Raw genomic sequence first — 15,964 nt, forward strand, 5'->3', positions numbered from 1 at the left:
GAAGCAAACGGGTGAGCAAATATTGCGAGGCGCAGAGCGTGTATGGAGAGAAAAAGAGAGCTCGAGAACACCGAGGGCCAACAATCTTGCATGTTCTCCGTTGGAGAGTGGCCTATTCAACTCGTCATATCTGAAGGATCGAAATCATCCGTACCTACCCTCAAGAAATTTCATAGATATGGGCTGGGAAATCGCAGATGCTAGTTGGTTCGATGTTGGAAAATGAATGCTCCCAACGAGGATCTTTAAAAGTGGAAGCATACGAAAGCGGAACGCAGCACCGGGATTCAACGGAGGAGGTTGATACTTGGAGAGAGCAGCGGCCGTCTGATATGGAAAAAACAAACAAAGAGACAGAGAAATTTTCCAGGCAGTGTCGCAACGATCCAGGGCGACAGGAAGAACCCGCGGACAGCTACCACAGCCGTTGTTGGAGGGAAAGGAGGCGGTGGGGTATGCGAAGGAGGAGGAATGATCGAGGAAAAGAGAAAAGCAGAACGAGGAAGAAGGAACGTGATGTGATAGTTGACAACGTGGTTGGAGAGGGTGGATGTGCGCGGTGTGGTGCTGGTGGAGTGGTCCTGGTGGAGTGGTGGAAGTTGGTGGGCCGGTGCCCACTGCCCACTGGAGAGTTTATTCGCTCTGGTTCGAACTCAAAAAGTTAGAACCAGCCCGCCCAGCCATCCCATCCCCAGGTATGATGTCTCCCGCAGCTCTAACCTGAGCGCCTCTGTGCATCTGTATGTAACTCGATCCTGACTCTTTTTCCGCCGGGAGAGCCCCAAGCACTTTACATGCAGCCTATACGCAATACAGGAAAGACAACAACACCCTTTCGTCTCCCTCCGTGCAGATTCGTCGCCAACCAAGCCAAGCAAGGACTGACCTTGGGGGGCCCAGATTGCCCGTTTCTTGGGCGGTAGCCATTGGGCGGCGACGACAGAGGGGAGTCAGCCCTCCGAACAAGGGGTGGCACAGGGAGGCGGCCGCCTCCGCAGGGTTTAGTGGGTTAGTTAAAAGCCCGTCGACACCCTTGAACGCTAGGCTGGGGTTGTTGAGGGATAGGCGGCCCTTTTAGGGCTTTGCTATGGGGTTCCTGTTGCGGAGACCGGCCCCAAGCGTCGATGTGGCTTGGCTCACCCATGGAAATCCTTTGCCTGCGAAGAATGTCAACAGGCGAACGATCAGCAACCTTCTATCAACTTGGGGTACAAGTGTTCTGCGAGGTACAGCTGGGGGATCGCTACGTCGTCTGCGTACCCAAGGTTTGAAAAGGAAGGTTTCAACTTCGAAATCGTTTAAGCCTTAAGTTGTGCCCAATGCATGCACGTAGGTGTGCCTCCCGGGTGTCATGAATCATCATGCGGAAGCCAAGGACCAATTACCATTCAGCTACAAGCCTCTAACCTCTGAGAAACTTAGTATGAACAGGGCAATCATGCATTATTCTACGCAGGGCATGTTCCTCGTCTCTATGAGGAACACTGTCGGGCAAAAAAATACTCTTTACAAAGAGACCAACAAGTCAATGACCCGCAAGATATCTTGGATACGAAGGTGGGATACCAAAGTGGTGGCATCTTGCATCCAAACTGGAATAACCCTATGCAAATGAAGCTGCTGATGCATAGTGTTTGGGTGTTATGCAGCAGAATATTCCATGATGGTTTTCCTGACCCTCAATCATCGTGAGATGTCTACATAGTAAGGGATCCCGTTTCTCTCCAGCTCCTCCCCTGTCTCACCATGACCCCTGGACTCGAAATGGGCAATACTCGCTTTTCCAGAACACCCTCCCGGAGCTTCTGGGGCTTTTTCATGCCAACGCTCCCCAAAGTTATCATTACTTGGACCATGCAGAATGATATCTTTTTATCGGCATATACGCAGCATATCAAAGCACAGCGGCTCCATCGAGTCTCTGGCTAGAACCAAACTCATCCGCCACATAAATGGACTATGGATATGTAGTTTCCCCGTAGAAATTTCTACCAGGCTTGGAATCAAGGATGCTTCATGACCAGTCAACAAACCAGCATCAAGATGAACTGATGAACTTCGTCAAGATCACGTCTGGTTTCACAATAAATTGGAAAGAGAAACAGCAAAAAACGGTGGGGCTTCCCAATGTTGTTGTCATCTCAATCCATGTTTCTCACGAGCTCCACCCCGGCCACCACCCAACCAATTCGCTCAGAAGTTGGGGGACGGGATGATCCAAGCACTTACATAGTAAAACGGCTTTTCCAAATATATTCGGCCGTCGAATCATAATGTGAACAGACCGCCCCCATTCAGAAGAAGATGGGAAGGTCCAAGCCTCTCCGGGGAAAAATGAAATTAAGTTGGTGGTAGATATTTCTTTTAGCTGCATGCCAACAACACCAGTGATCAGCGACGTGTGAAGGGCGTTGAGGATCAGGTAGGTCTCGAGCTGGGAGTCCGTATCATTTGTTGTTATCTTGAGTGACGCAATTCCATACACCCATCGTCTGAGCGGCCCCAATAAAACCAACTTACGAGTTACATGCTCACAGAAGAAAATAGGAGGCCCGTTAGTGGAATTAATGATTGACATGGAAACACACAACAATGTCATCATGCATTAGGCTGTCACCCTTAGGCATTGGCGATGCTTTTCTTTTCCTCCTGCTTCTATTTCGATTCGCCCGCCCCAAGCATCAACTGCATGGGTAAATCTTTTTGGAAACACGAAGATCCCGCCCACAAGGACGAAACAGGATTCCCATCCATATTGACATGTCCCAAAGGTCATAATAACTATGGGACTGCTGGTGACCTTTCGCGTGAAACAACAACGCTTGGCTGCCCATCACCCCTTGCACAACTTGTATCAGTTATGTTATCCATGTCAAAGCGGCGGATTGACTTCGCAGCTAGCCCACAGACCGCTTGTCCCAAGTTTGAACTTGTCCTGTCATCGCCGCAGCATCCCCTATTCTTCCGTCCGCTCGCTCCCGAACCCCGACCAGTATTCCATGCCAGCCTTACAAGCAGAGCAATCGCGGCAGCAACCACTAGAATGGGAAATACAAGTCCTGTGTAGAGGAGCGAAAACTAGGTCCCCATTCTCTCCGCGGAATCTTCCAGTTATGAACGTGGCTCAAGCGAAGTTGGTTTCCAAATTAACAATGAAAAAAATAAGCTGGTGGAACTCTCCACTTAGTCTCCACTCACACTTGAGGTAAACTGTCGTTGGTTTCGGCGAGTGATTGAGGCTGATCCCTGGTTAGATCTGTGATCAGAACCTAGTACAATGGGATGTTTTTGAGACGAGAGATCATCTCACTCGATGATAATGATGTGTTACCGACCATGGATCTTAAGATAAATATCAACGACGTAAACAAATATGAAAATGAGGAAGAGTCCTAAAGTGATTTTATATTCGCGTTTTGCTGCTTTTAGGTCAAACCTTGGACAGAAACAAGAATTACATCCATCAGCTTCCTGCATAGGACAACAAAAGAAGTCAAGGAGAAACCCGCCGATGAAATACGTAAATATGCAAAGTATCAATCCCGAAGTTACCCCTCCAAACTGTTTCCTTTCAACAAAGGCACCCCCGCCCCTCATCGCCTGGTGGGGCGCTTCAGTGACAACCGGCCCAACAGGATGCGGATGTGTGCATGGAATGGCGTTCATCACCCTGGATGATAACACTTGTTACCCTCTGCAGCTTTTCGGAATAGGCTACATAATGCCTCTTTCATTGCACGAGATGCACAATCTGTGTGCCCTCGAGCAGCGCATTTCGTTTTCATCAAGTTATCTTCGTTCATGCGCGAGCTTATATATAACTAGTAGAAATCTATAATAATGATTTTCTCGCTTTATATTCCCCACCCTTTCACGATATTTCGAGAATCATTACAGATAGATAACATAAAAAGGCGCCCATCCGGAACTAAACACTGATGCTCCCTTATTTTGTGATTTCAAAAAAAATCCCCCTCATAGAACCTACATTCCGTGAAATGGGTCCGAATGAGCTGCACGCAGGCATTTCATGAGAAATCGCAAACGCAGGACTCGGTACCACGCGCATGCTGCGCATTTGAACACTGCATTGATGCTGTGTGTGCATCACTCACTACATTGAACAGAAAATAAAGACGATAAAAAATAGTAATGGCAATAGCATGAACGACAAGATTGCATGTTTAAAATATCCCATTAACATATATATATCTATATATATATATATGCATATCGCCCCTCAATATTATGTGTCGGAACACGATCCGCCCAACAACCGTTTCGATCCATTTCTCTTTTTCAAATTGTTTCTACGCTCTGCTTCCACTGCGAATCGGTTAGAGGTTTTGCATTCTTATGCGTGCATATGTGGGTGGGTGGCCTAATCCGCTGCAGCCACGCATGCAGACAATTGTCGAGATATGTCAAGAGAGATTGAGCATTCATATCGCGCCTACTCTGAAATATGGTTGTCAGGCTGGATGCATTCAAATGTGAGCGCAAGGTCAACCCGGCTGAAACTGAGTTGTTTGAATGAATAGCGTTGTATTCTATATAAGTACTGTCGGTGATGATTATTTGAATATCTAACGATTTAGTTGATATATTGATCCAATTTTCATTTTTCATTTATGCACTAGTATTTATTTCTTTTCCCCCGAGCAGCGAGGGATACTGGCTGGTTGAAAGCGAACAACCTTGGAAGAAGCAATGATTCTTGTTGCAAACAGGAGCTGGGCGTGCATGCATAATGTACTGGACGCATTCGGTTGCGCAGAAAAAGCCAGGCAGGGTATAGTATTGTTCCTGGGCCATGTTTATTCTGGTTGATGACTGCTTCCATCCATGTATACGCAGCATCGGTCTGTGCATTGCCGCCACTGTACATAACCTTGGAATTCGGCATGGAAAAAGTGATCAAATGCGGTACTCTACATATGTGTACATGCGTTTGTTTGCATTGCATGTTGCTTAGATCCTGTCGGGATACGTGGTGGGTAGGGTTGAGAATAAGGATATCCCTCTTCATTGTCATTCTGAGACGGTGGGGAGTGTAGAAAGAATACATTGTCACTGGACATAGCGGGCCCCTCCTTATCGTTTCATCAACTAAACCTCATATAAGTTTACCCACGTCGGAGCCGGGGCCCCTGGATCATCTCATACTGAGATGCCCACACGTTTTCAACCCTTAATGATCTAATAATAAGAATACTTGGATCTTAAGCTAGGACAAGGCTTCAGGAGCAAGACAACCATCCATCTCCCTGCCCAATAGCAGGAAATCAGCAGGAAATTTCCGATAATATTTGCTTAGTTAGTTTCCCCACTATGCGCACTTCGCACCCGAATACGGATAGATATTTATATACTGTAGTATACATCGCATTCTCGCTGTATGACTGTTGGGGATTTGGAAAGTCCGAAAAGGAAATCCGACAACAGGAAAGACCCAATTTCTCGGGTTTAGTGTTGATGATTCGCATCTCCAATTTTCGAATCTTAAAGCCCCTGGAGCCGCTGATGTTCAAGGAACAACACGGCTAATTCCTGATGTATTTCGGGAACCGTAGTCACTATAACCTCTTGCCCCGCTTACTATATAACACATGTCCAGCGCACACTCAGGCCTTTTGTAACAGCCGCATATTGCACGGAAGTAGACTTACGTTGTATTCAAGATTCAGATATATAGCGCCAACTCCTATTGAAGCGAAGATAAGGTGCTCTTGAAGGATGGGACAATCCGGGTGGGAGGGGGGATTGGAACGCTCCTGGTATATCACCGGAGAAATTGAGCCCGAAAACATGAGAGAGGACTCGGTTCGGAAGTGATTTGAGAATGTGATATACATGAACGAGAGGGTGGAGAGATTATCAGAGCCAGATAGTAATGTGGCAAAGTAGAATGGATTTAACCTTTTGGAATGCGTCGAAGATCACTTATGACTATGCACGTATGCGGCTAAGAAACATGCATTCCGCCTTACAAAAAGCCAACAAGCGTCCTCCAGGAGCTAAGAGGAAACCGGCAAAAGGTGCCATTTTTAACATGTTGACCACAAAAGATGGACCACCATATCCACTTAATCAAGCCCTCCCCTTCCCGCGAACGGGAAACGAAAATACTTAATTTCCAAAAAGATACCGCGGTGAGTAGTTGGTCAATGCTTCTATCTTCTTTGCACCAAAATAGGCCTTTACCGTAGGTAACATTTCCCAGAGAACAGGGTGGTAAGGGCCAGAGTGTTGGCAAAGGCGAAGGGGTGTCACAGTGTCAAGTTTGGAGATTGCGAGGGAAGGCTGTGGATTTGAGATGCAAGTGTGAACGTGGGGATATCTTAAGTCATAATTCTCTCTTTTCACTTCTTCTGCTTTTCCAAAAGGGGAAGAATGGGATGGGCCATATTTCGTAAAACTCACTGGTCAATTGACCAGATATTATTATTTTTGTGTTCAGGTTCCGTCTGCGCAAGTAGCGTAACATCACATCATAAACCATTGCACAGAAAAGAAAGGCAGGGAAAACGGGGAATCCCGGCATTGGCTGGCTAATACACAATAAAAGGTAACTTTTTTTATAATGTTATTTACTCCGATGGAACTATTATATCAGTTAGTATTCAAACTCATCGCCAACTCTCAGGAAGGAATATATATATATATATATATATATAAAACACGCACTATCAATCTCCCCAGCCTTGACCTCATCACTAATATCCTTGGGGCTCCGTCCATCAACCTGGCACCCGACACTGAAAGCAGTTCCGAGAATCTCGAGGACAGTTCCCTTCAGTTCCTTAGCCAAGGAGCGGCTTCGCATGATACGGGCGATCTCGATGATTTCGTCTAGAGGGATGGACTTGGTGTGCTTGATGTTCTTCTCCTTCTTACGGTCACGAGGAGGTTCCTTGAGGGCCTTAATGACCAGGGAAGAAGCAGAGGGCACAACAGAGACCTGGGCTTGTCGGTTCTGGATGGTGAGTCTCACGGTGACGCGGAGACCTTTCTGTTTATGCGGTATCAGCAACTGGGAATTGAGATTGGTTTCGAAGTTTTTCTTTTGTCCAAACATACCCAGTCGCCAGTGGCCTTGGCGATATCTTCACCGATCTTCTTGGGTGAGAGACCGAGAGGACCAATCTTGGGGGCAAGGGCAGATTGGGCGCCGACCTCACCACCTGTGGTCCTCAGGTGGCTGTAAATTGTGTTAGAAGGAATAGAATTCAATGGTAAATCAAATGCATTGTTGCTGGATGACTTATGATCCAAAGACTGGCACGCGGATGAGGAAACTTACATGATCTTCACCTCAGTAGGGTCGAGCTTGGGAGCTGTTCACAAAGGGGGAAAATCAGTCGCCGGTCGCCTTGTCATTATATGACAGCCAAGGGGACGATACTTACGCATGGCGAGTGCGAAAGGTAGTCAGTCTGCCTTGGACGGTTGTCGAGATGGTTGGGGTTGTCAAATGGAAGAGTGCTCATGAGCGGAAGTTTGGTGGATGTTTTGTCAAACTCATTGACAGGCTAGCTAAGCGAACCGCTTTTGGAAATTTAGGGCAAACCCTCCCATAAATCACGTGATATACAAATTAAAATGTTCACTGAATGCGCTTTTTTAACTCCATTTATCATGATAAGACGGAGACAATCAAAATAAAAGTCTTTGCAAAAAAGAAAAATATCAAGAGGCTCCGCTAAGGAGGAATATGCATTACGGCCGAGCTATAAAGGTATGAATACTCATTCTATTGGTGGATTACCACCGAACTACTGGGAGCCTTGTCCTCCAATAACCTAACTTGTACCCGACACAGCCAACCTGGTATTTCAGTCAGCATCCTCGCCCAACCACCGTGAATTACAATTACAAGATGAGGAAGGGTTCTTGGGGGTGGACTTACTTCATAAGATGATCCATGAATGTCTGGAGCGAAACATCATCTGTAAAGATGGTTTGTGCAGACTGAGCCATTCCACCATAACCTCCAGTCGAGTGGGTGGTTGACGGGTTCAGTTTGGAGAGCAAGAAGCGTGCCTGAGATCCACCTGCATCGCAAATAATGAAACGGGGTAGCGGGAATCGATCCTGGATAAGTTCCTGCAAAAAATAACGGCGATGTTAGAGACTTCTCAACTACAACAATCCGAGTTAAAGAAAGAAGGGGGAGAATAAGAAACTAAGTTAAATCTTACCCTAGCGTCTTCCTTGGGTTGGTCGAGAATAGTCTTAAAATTCTCATAGCCTTCCTGATCTTGGTAGCCCGCCTTCCGCCACGCTGCCATGGTTTCACCGTGGAAAATGAGGATATGGAAGAACGTATCGAGAAGCAGGATATGCGTGGACTGAATAGAAGCGGAATCAAGCAGAACTGGTTGACTGCCTTCCTGCTCCAGGGAATAGGAGTCAAGGGTAGGCTGGATCATGACGAGTGAATTGCCAACATCCTCATGATTGAGAACATGTCTGTAGAACGCAGTCTCGTCGGGTGAGTTGTTGAAAACTTGCAAAAACTGGCTTCGGCGTAAATGGAACATAAATTGTGGATAGAGGGTGAAGTTCTTCTCCAACCGGAATGAGGTGGGATCATCCTTTCGGTAGTCCGCGAATCGAGAGCAGAGCCTGATGAGCATTCTATCAACCCATCTCAGGACGTCGGGTCCGTCATCCACCTCGGATTTGAAAACTGCGATACGTGACATGAGCACAGCAGCGGCTTCCTGGTCGAAAGATTGAGCTAGCGCAATGTCACCCGCAGGGCTGCTGAGTGTTCTCGCAACGGTAGTGACCCGGAGATGGTACTGTCCGGACGAATGTTGATAATAGGTCAAAAACTGTATCATAGCTCTGTGAGGACCCTGTTGCATCGGAGCCGGTCCGCCCTGATTGGCGATTTCGAAGTAAACGCCGAAGCTGGCAGTGGGGTCGATGCCGCACATCTTCCAAGAGCAGGTATTACCAATACCACACTCAGTTTCTCCAACTGAGTTGGATTTCTTGTTCAACGAAACAGCATGGCCAATAAGACCTGTAACTTTCAGCTCCTTGGTAGTGAGCACTTCCAAGGAGGCATTAAAACCCATGAGAAGATTCTCATTTTGGTCCTTATCGAACACTCTGACAAACGACTGCTTAAATTGTGAGGATGTAAAACTATCGGTTAATACCATGTGGCCACCTGTTGAATTTGCCAACCCTTTCATTTCAAGAAGCCCAACTTGATCCAGGCAGCCAGCAAAAATATCGACAATGTGGCCATTATGAGCAACACGCTTTGCAATACTTTCATAGAACTAGAGAGGAAAAAAGAAGTCGTTAGTCTGTAATGACCCGAGAAAGTGAAAACCTCACAGGTGCCATACCTTCACGGCCTTCTTGTAATACTTAATGTTATCCCGGTCAATATCATGATGGGATCGCATTGGTTCTTTAAGCTGAGGTCCAACAACAAGACCAGGACCCTCAGTAGCAGGGCCACTGGTGAAAAGCATAATGCGGCCACCAGCACCTTGGAATGACGTTTCCATCAACCCAACGGCTACACTGAGCGCAACGCCGGTGCATCGCAACGGGCGCTTATCGTTAGCAACTGGCCACGGGTCTCGCTGTAATTGTTCAAGAACGTTCGTAATCTGGAAATCGGCCTGTTGCACTGGTAGTAGGAATCTTGCAGCTGAGGACATGGGGGCGTTGGGGCGGCCAGGTTGCTGAGGCACGTTTGGACGGAGTCCTGGAGCGAGAAGACCAAGCATCTCCTGAACCTGTTTAGCAGCGTAATCTTTGCTTCCTCTGAATACATATGACTTGGCGCATTCGGTGTAGCCAATCTCATGGACTTGGGCCTAGATGTGTTTTCAGGTAGTCAGCAGCTATCTCAATGAAGCCACAGGAGAGAAAGAGGCTGGGGTGCTCTAACCATTGTGCCGTAGGTAATTAGCCCCACCAATGCATTTGGCGGCAAAAGGGAAAGGCTCATGACAAGGGAATCTTTCACGGCCTTCAAACTATCTTCTTCCTGGCAGGTATCGACTACAAAGAGGAAAATGGGAGGAGCTGGAGCTGGCCGTGCGAGCTGGTATTCGATTGTCGTGCTTTGCGGGTGAAGTTCGGGTGGGATTGCATTTTCCGTTATGTCTTTGTAATGCGGAGGCAGCGGGTTGCGCTGGAGACAGAAGGGGCATATCCAGATACGAGCACGAATATCGACGTTGCTACATATCCAGGTCAGTCTTCACTCTTGCAGCAATGTGGCACAGAGTACCCTTGGGTGCCAGGTAGAAAAAGTTTAGCATACGCAAATGGATTAAGAACAGCTCTACATGGCTGTTTGCAAGTAACTGGTTCGTATTGCAGCAGAGGAGAATCAGGTTTCTCTTTCAACGGTGTATAAATCGCTCCGATGGGTACCACAAGACGGGACGCCTCCTATTTTATGCATTAAATAAAATATTCGCAACGGAAACCAAACCGCAGGAGGGGCCTGCCAACGAACCATGCGCGTGCTTGGAAATGTATTCCAACTGAGCCTAATCCCATCGCGGTCCTCGACTTCACTCCACTGATCCTTCAATGCCTCGTAATCCATCGTTGCAATTTGACCCGGCGATACTTGGATAGGGGGACGTTAACCTGGAGTAGCGATGAACAACACAGCTTTGGTGTGGAGCGCGCAGCTTAGAGCGTGGTGCTAAGTTTACGTTCAGAAGAGTCTGGCCCCGTACATAATCGTCGCAGATGATGACCAGAAGCACAGGAACGCAGACGAGGGGGGGTGGTGGTTTGAGAGGGGTGTTTTTGAGTGGGCTAACAAACAGAGTCAAGCTTCGTGATAGTGTGGTCGTTGAAGCCAGGTTGCAGGATTTTTGGTCTGTGCAGTTCGCCGTAGCGTCGACTGGCCCAGCAACCGTTGGTGATAAAAACGCACGACGAACTTTTTCTTTTTTGCTTCTCTTTCCTCTCCTCAATAAACACGCCGACTAGCTAATATAATAACACATTACTTACGCCAGCTTCTGTCATCCTCAATGATGTTGCTGTTTTCGCGTCGTGCGGAGAAGGATTAAATGTTAAATAATTTTTTACCCATGGCTGGGCACCTGGCTTTGAGAGCTCATTCTGATGCTTGACGATGAATTGGGAATCAGCAGTGGTAACATGCTCTGTATTTTACTGATAGCTCGTTCCGTCTTTTCTGTTTCTTTCTTCCGTTTATTTTACAAATTCTACTTAATACGACGGTGATTGGAATTGTGTGTTCAAAAGTAAATAACGCTCCGCCAATTCGGATGAGCAAGGGAAGAAATCCGCTCGTGCGGCACGTTTAATACTTAATAAAGGAAACATAGCCAGCCCCATTAATCAATCATTCCCAATGAACCAACGCCGGTCATAATGATAAATTACAATCGTACCTCACGATGTCATGTCAACATCCTCCTTCACAATCTTCCCCAAATTCTTCAACAAATAACTACGCTTGAAATACGTGTTGGGATGGACAATCGTATCAAGATCCGTCTGGCTCCAACTCCCCTCGTCCCGCACTTTTTTGAGCTCCGCTTTATGTGCCCATTCAAACACCCGATTACAAGCAATGTGATAGCGAGTTTTCCCCACGTCCTCCCGCACCCCTCGCAAAACTTCCTGATCGTTAACACCTGTCGCCTGGAGTAAGTTAATGAGATTCTCAACCGAGAAATGCCGGTAGGGACATCCGTGTGTTTGACCAGCCCCGGGTGAATTGTCTGTGAGGATCTTCTGGCATGAGTACGGAGGATATCCACGACCCCTACGATTGGCATCCCCACCCACATCGCCGTACGCGTGGCGGACATTGTATTTGTACTTGGAGTTGAACTCGTCATCGGTAAATATTTTGAAAGATTGCCGCCAGAAGACCAGGGCATCCTCGAGTGACAGGCCGATGCCCTTGAGGAAGAGGGTATACTGCAAGCGGCCAAAATGCTTCAGATGTGAATTTTTGCGTAGCTGCATGTGTAGATTGCGCATGCAAAGTGGGAAGTGTTGGGATAGGGAATCAATGGATGCCGCGGTAATTGGCGCTCCCGGTACTGATCCCTCGCCCTCCGCATAGGAGGAATCAGATGTGCCGAAATTTTTGGAGAGATGCTCTAGAATGGGCGTCAGGCGGTCATCCTCGTCTAGCCGGGGTAATGCTCGACTCGTAAACTACGTAGATAGTTAATAAATCGCACGGCTACTACACGTTTGGAAGATCGAGACGAGTCCCATATTATCCCATACCTCAAGGGCTTTCTCCAGCCTTGCGGTAAATTCCGCTAGAACCATACTCAGCTGCTCTCGAACGGGCACATACGCCTTGCCCTTCCTCACAAACACGCCTCTCCGCTCAACCAGCTCTGGCACTTTCTCCCAGTCTACCTTAAACCAGCTCTCATCCTCAAGACGCCTGACACCATAGGTGGATGCCAGCAAGCTTTCGCCGAGTTCATGTTTTTCCTCATCAGAAACCATATCCCAGTTGAAATTGAGGCTTTCGATGAACGCGCGTCTTTCTTTGGAGTCATCCAGTTGGAAGCGGAATTTAAAAAGCATGGTCTCCAGACGGGTAAAGCGGCGTCTTAGATCCTCTGTTGAGGAGAAGGCGAGACGCAGGATGAAATGGGAGTAATGATCCTTTTGCCGTTCATTTCGGAGGCGTTGGTCCACACCTGTGCTGGAAGAGGTGTTGGCGGAGAGAGGAAGGAATTTGTTCAGAAGAGGGGTGATATGGGAGGCGGTTTCGGCAGGGGTTTTATTTCTGTATGAGCATGCTTCCAGTTCTGCAAGGACTATTATTTAAACAGTTAGCACCTTCAAACAGAAGTTGGCAAAATACAATATATAAAAAAAGATCGCAACGTACTTCGCAACCTGTCAATAGCCCATTGTTCAAATTGTTCAAGAGTAATTTCCTGAGTTGGGGGTATTTCGTAGAAGTTGAGGCGGTGGGAATAATCATGTTCCTTGTATGTTGGAGTTGCAAACTGTTTTTTCTTATGGTCGATTGGAGGTCGTCGTTTAGGGTCCATGCGAGATCTGTCGTATTGAGACATGGTGACGGCGATACGGGATATGGCAGTAGTGGTCTGTGGTTGTAGTGCGATCTGGCGGCCAGACAATCTGGAGTTGCGGAAGAAATCGCATTTCGATGTTTCGACGCGTCTGCTTCAGTAACCTTGGACGTGTTTGTTCAGCTACGCGATCAATGCAGGCCCTCTAAATCACGTGATAACTAAATTGGTCATCTCATATTGGCGAATAAATACTAGTTTCCAAAGGCCTACGGTTTGTTATAAGTTATCACATATATGAGGAGAGGCCCCGCTACATTACTCTATTCATTGATTGCTGTAATCCACAATAGGGCCATCTTCGAACGTTGGATGGAGCACCGAGGTTGTCCCAAGGTTTGTGCGCCAATCATTTGTTCTTCTTCAAACCGAGGACTGATACCAGTGTCCTCAATATGATTCGGCTGATATTGACGTTTGCTTCCTTGCTCATCCTTTTTGCACAATTGCTAGCACCCATGGGCAGCCTGCGCCTTGTATTTGTTCCTTGTTGCGCCCAGTTCGCGAATTGAAGCTTCCAACCCCCAAGGTCCCGCCGCAACAGGCCAACCTCGGCAGGCTCACCATCCAGTAACGAAGGCTTCCGATTGGCTGTGACTGCTGACTAACTCAATTCGGGCTATCAACACCGAAATCCCCGGAGCAAGAGTGAGGATCGGATTCAACGCCCAGGCTCCGCAGCGGCATTGCTTTTTTTCCTCTGGATACCTAGCATTGATATGTTCATCTAGTCCTAGGCACAAACGCTGCACTCTCGCCAATGTATATTCCTACTTTCTATTGCTATTGGTACTGTTATTATTATTCCGCAGGATGATTTAGATTATCCCCCTCCTTGCCTACGCTATCTGACCTCCTTCGAACTTCGGAATTCTCCTGCTGTCGCCCCTGTTTCTTGACCCCGGATAAAACCGAACTTTATCTCCCTCCGGAGGAATTATGGCTCGCACAGTAAGGCAGCTGAAAAAGGCAGCTCGAATTATCCTTGTTGGGGCCCCCGGCGTTGGAAAAGGGACCCAGACTGAACGGTTGATCAAGAGGTATCCCCAACTCGCATCCATCAGTTCAGGGGACCTTCTTCGAGAGAATGTCCGCAGCAAGACACCACTAGGTTCGTCGTTTTTTTTTGGAGGGGAGGGGAAGCTCCTCACTTTCTCCTGTTGTCTTAGCTTTCAATCTGACCAACAATACCAGGCCTCAAAGCGGAATCCACCATTCTCGCCGGAGATCTTGTCCCTGATAACCTCATCCTCGATCTCATATCCTCCGAACTCTCTTCGAAGGGATGGCTCACCGACCCTCCTACTGCCACCAATTCCACCCCAATCCTAAACCCCAACGCCTCCTTCATCCTCGACGGCTTCCCTCGCACAGCAACCCAAGCCACATCCCTCGACAGCTTAATCCCCATAAACCTAGTCGTCCACCTCCTCACACCCCCCGCCATTATAATCTCCCGCATAGCCTCGCGCTGGGTCCACGCGCCGTCCGGTAGGGTTTACAATACCCAATTCAATGCGCCCAAGGAACCAGGAAAGGACGACGTGACAGGTGAGCCGCTGGTGCAGAGGGCGGATGATTCGATTGAGACGTGGAAGCAGCGGTTGAGGAAGTTTGAGGAGACGAGTCGGTCGTTGCTAGAACATTATGAGCGGCGTGGATGTTTGTGGCGTGTCGAGGGGGAGAGTAGTGATGAGATTAGTCCGAAGTTGTTTGCGGAGATTGAGCGGAGATTTTCGTAAGGAATATGTATATACATATATATATCTACTGGTTTTCATGTTGTTTCTATTCTTGAATGTATTTTTATGCGTCCCCCTTCGTCGTTGGCTGGATAGCTTTTTTTTTTTTTCGCATGTGTTCGCGCTGGGCCTCAGTTCCCATCCAACCACCCGTTACTCTTTTAGGATTCTCTCCAGGCTTTCATATGTCCAGAATATTAATTATCCTTACATCAACATTTTCATAGCTGCACGTGTACAGTACATGTGCATTCTCTATAACGGCCTACTTGTTAAGATGAATAAATAGAAAAGAGCTACCATTCCAAGACCCCCGGAAATCGTTCCCCCAACGCGCGGTGATGTTTTTCATAATCTCGTATAAAAAGGAGATTGTAATATAGAACATAATCAGGGTTTAATAAATCACCAACGCCGAGAAAAAGAAAAATATAGCAAAATGGACGACGAACTAAACGCCAAAACTCCAAGCCGCTAACGCAGGGAAAGAAACAAAAACCATACTCGGCATATATGCATAACACATTCTACAACGTAGAGCCAAGGGAAAATTGTTCGTTTCGCAGAACCAAATACAAACGCTCGTAACCACCGAAGCCCAAGAGCAAATGGGGAGAAACGTCATTACCCCCCGCCCCCCCTCCTTACCCGTCTACTTCTTCTCACCCTCCCCACCACCACCCGCAGCAGCAGCAGCCCTCTCCCCTTCCAACACCGCCATCCTTGTCTTATACTCCCGCGGACTCTCCCACCCCACCGTACCCTTTGCCTTCCACAACCCCCTCCGCAGCCTCCTCGCCCTCTCCTCCGCACGCCTATACTTCCCTTCCATCGCCTCCCCACCGAACTCCACCCCACTCTTCGCCTCATACACCGTTGCCAGCCCCGCCCGCAACATTTGCAAACCCACATCGCGCCGGATGAAGGGGAACGGCCAACGGCGCACGTACACGGTGGCCACAACGCGGCCGTACTGGTCCTGTCGGTAGACGTAGGCACGCACGCGCCTGCTGAGCAGGTAGTTTGTTAGCCAGGTGTGGGCGGCGTGGGAGAAGGGTTGGGCGGGGCGGCCGAAATGGGGGAGTTCAGGGGCGTCGACGCCTGCAAGGCGGATGTGGATCT

The 15,964-nt window shown here is 47.9% G+C and overlaps 7 protein-coding genes across 7 annotated transcripts in view; 2 read left to right on the forward strand and 5 right to left on the reverse strand.

Moving 5' to 3' along the window:
* Window positions 1–287: 287 nt before the first annotated feature.
* On the reverse strand, window positions 288–927 carry HCBG_00687 (uncharacterized protein; the record flags this gene model as incomplete). Its single annotated transcript, XM_045427737.1, has 2 exons — window positions 288–642; window positions 887–927. The coding sequence occupies 2 exons, from the start codon at window positions 925–927 to the stop codon at window positions 288–290; spliced, it is 396 nt and encodes a 131-aa protein (XP_045291712.1).
* Window positions 928–2,689: 1,762 nt separating this feature from the next.
* HCBG_00688 (uncharacterized protein) lies at window positions 2,690–3,067 on the forward strand (the record flags this gene model as incomplete). The annotated part of the gene is made up of 1 exon (XM_045427738.1): window positions 2,690–3,067. One exon carries the CDS (start codon window positions 2,690–2,692, stop codon window positions 3,065–3,067), a length of 378 nt encoding a protein of 125 aa, XP_045291713.1.
* Window positions 3,068–5,792: 2,725 nt separating this feature from the next.
* HCBG_00689 (60S ribosomal protein L11) lies at window positions 5,793–7,490 on the reverse strand (the record flags this gene model as incomplete). The annotated part of the gene is made up of 5 exons (XM_045427739.1): window positions 5,793–6,604; window positions 6,688–7,012; window positions 7,081–7,201; window positions 7,304–7,329; window positions 7,410–7,490. 5 exons carry the CDS (start codon window positions 7,488–7,490, stop codon window positions 6,591–6,593), a joined length of 567 nt encoding a protein of 188 aa, XP_045291714.1.
* A 312-nt stretch (window positions 7,491–7,802) lies between these two features.
* HCBG_00690 (protein transporter SEC23) lies at window positions 7,803–10,770 on the reverse strand (the record flags this gene model as incomplete). Its single annotated transcript, XM_045427740.1, has 7 exons — window positions 7,803–7,827; window positions 7,910–8,106; window positions 8,202–9,299; window positions 9,369–9,848; window positions 9,923–10,217; window positions 10,301–10,431; window positions 10,499–10,770. 7 exons carry the CDS (start codon window positions 10,589–10,591, stop codon window positions 7,803–7,805), a joined length of 2,319 nt encoding a protein of 772 aa, XP_045291715.1.
* Window positions 10,771–11,375: 605 nt separating this feature from the next.
* HCBG_00691 (DNA primase large subunit) lies at window positions 11,376–13,111 on the reverse strand (the record flags this gene model as incomplete). Its single annotated transcript, XM_045427741.1, has 3 exons — window positions 11,376–12,195; window positions 12,271–12,818; window positions 12,893–13,111. The coding sequence occupies 3 exons, from the start codon at window positions 13,080–13,082 to the stop codon at window positions 11,419–11,421; spliced, it is 1,515 nt and encodes a 504-aa protein (XP_045291716.1).
* Window positions 13,112–14,039: 928 nt separating this feature from the next.
* On the forward strand, window positions 14,040–14,842 carry HCBG_00692 (adenylate kinase; the record flags this gene model as incomplete). The annotated part of the gene is made up of 2 exons (XM_045427742.1): window positions 14,040–14,211; window positions 14,295–14,842. The coding sequence occupies 2 exons, from the start codon at window positions 14,040–14,042 to the stop codon at window positions 14,840–14,842; spliced, it is 720 nt and encodes a 239-aa protein (XP_045291717.1).
* Window positions 14,843–15,494: 652 nt separating this feature from the next.
* Window positions 15,495–15,964, reverse strand: part of HCBG_00693 (uncharacterized protein) — a gene marked incomplete at both ends in the record, with an annotated part of 1,569 nt that continues 1,099 nt past the window's right edge. Inside the window, one exon of the mRNA XM_045427743.1 lies at window positions 15,495–15,943. Within this exon, the coding sequence (XP_045291718.1) occupies window positions 15,495–15,943 (449 nt within the window). The remainder of the gene's footprint in view (window positions 15,944–15,964) is intronic.

Source organism: Histoplasma capsulatum (assembly GCF_000150115.1).
Source record: "Histoplasma capsulatum G186AR genomic scaffold supercont2.1, whole genome shotgun sequence".
Classification (NCBI taxonomy): Eukaryota; Fungi; Ascomycota; class Eurotiomycetes; order Onygenales; family Ajellomycetaceae; genus Histoplasma; species Histoplasma capsulatum.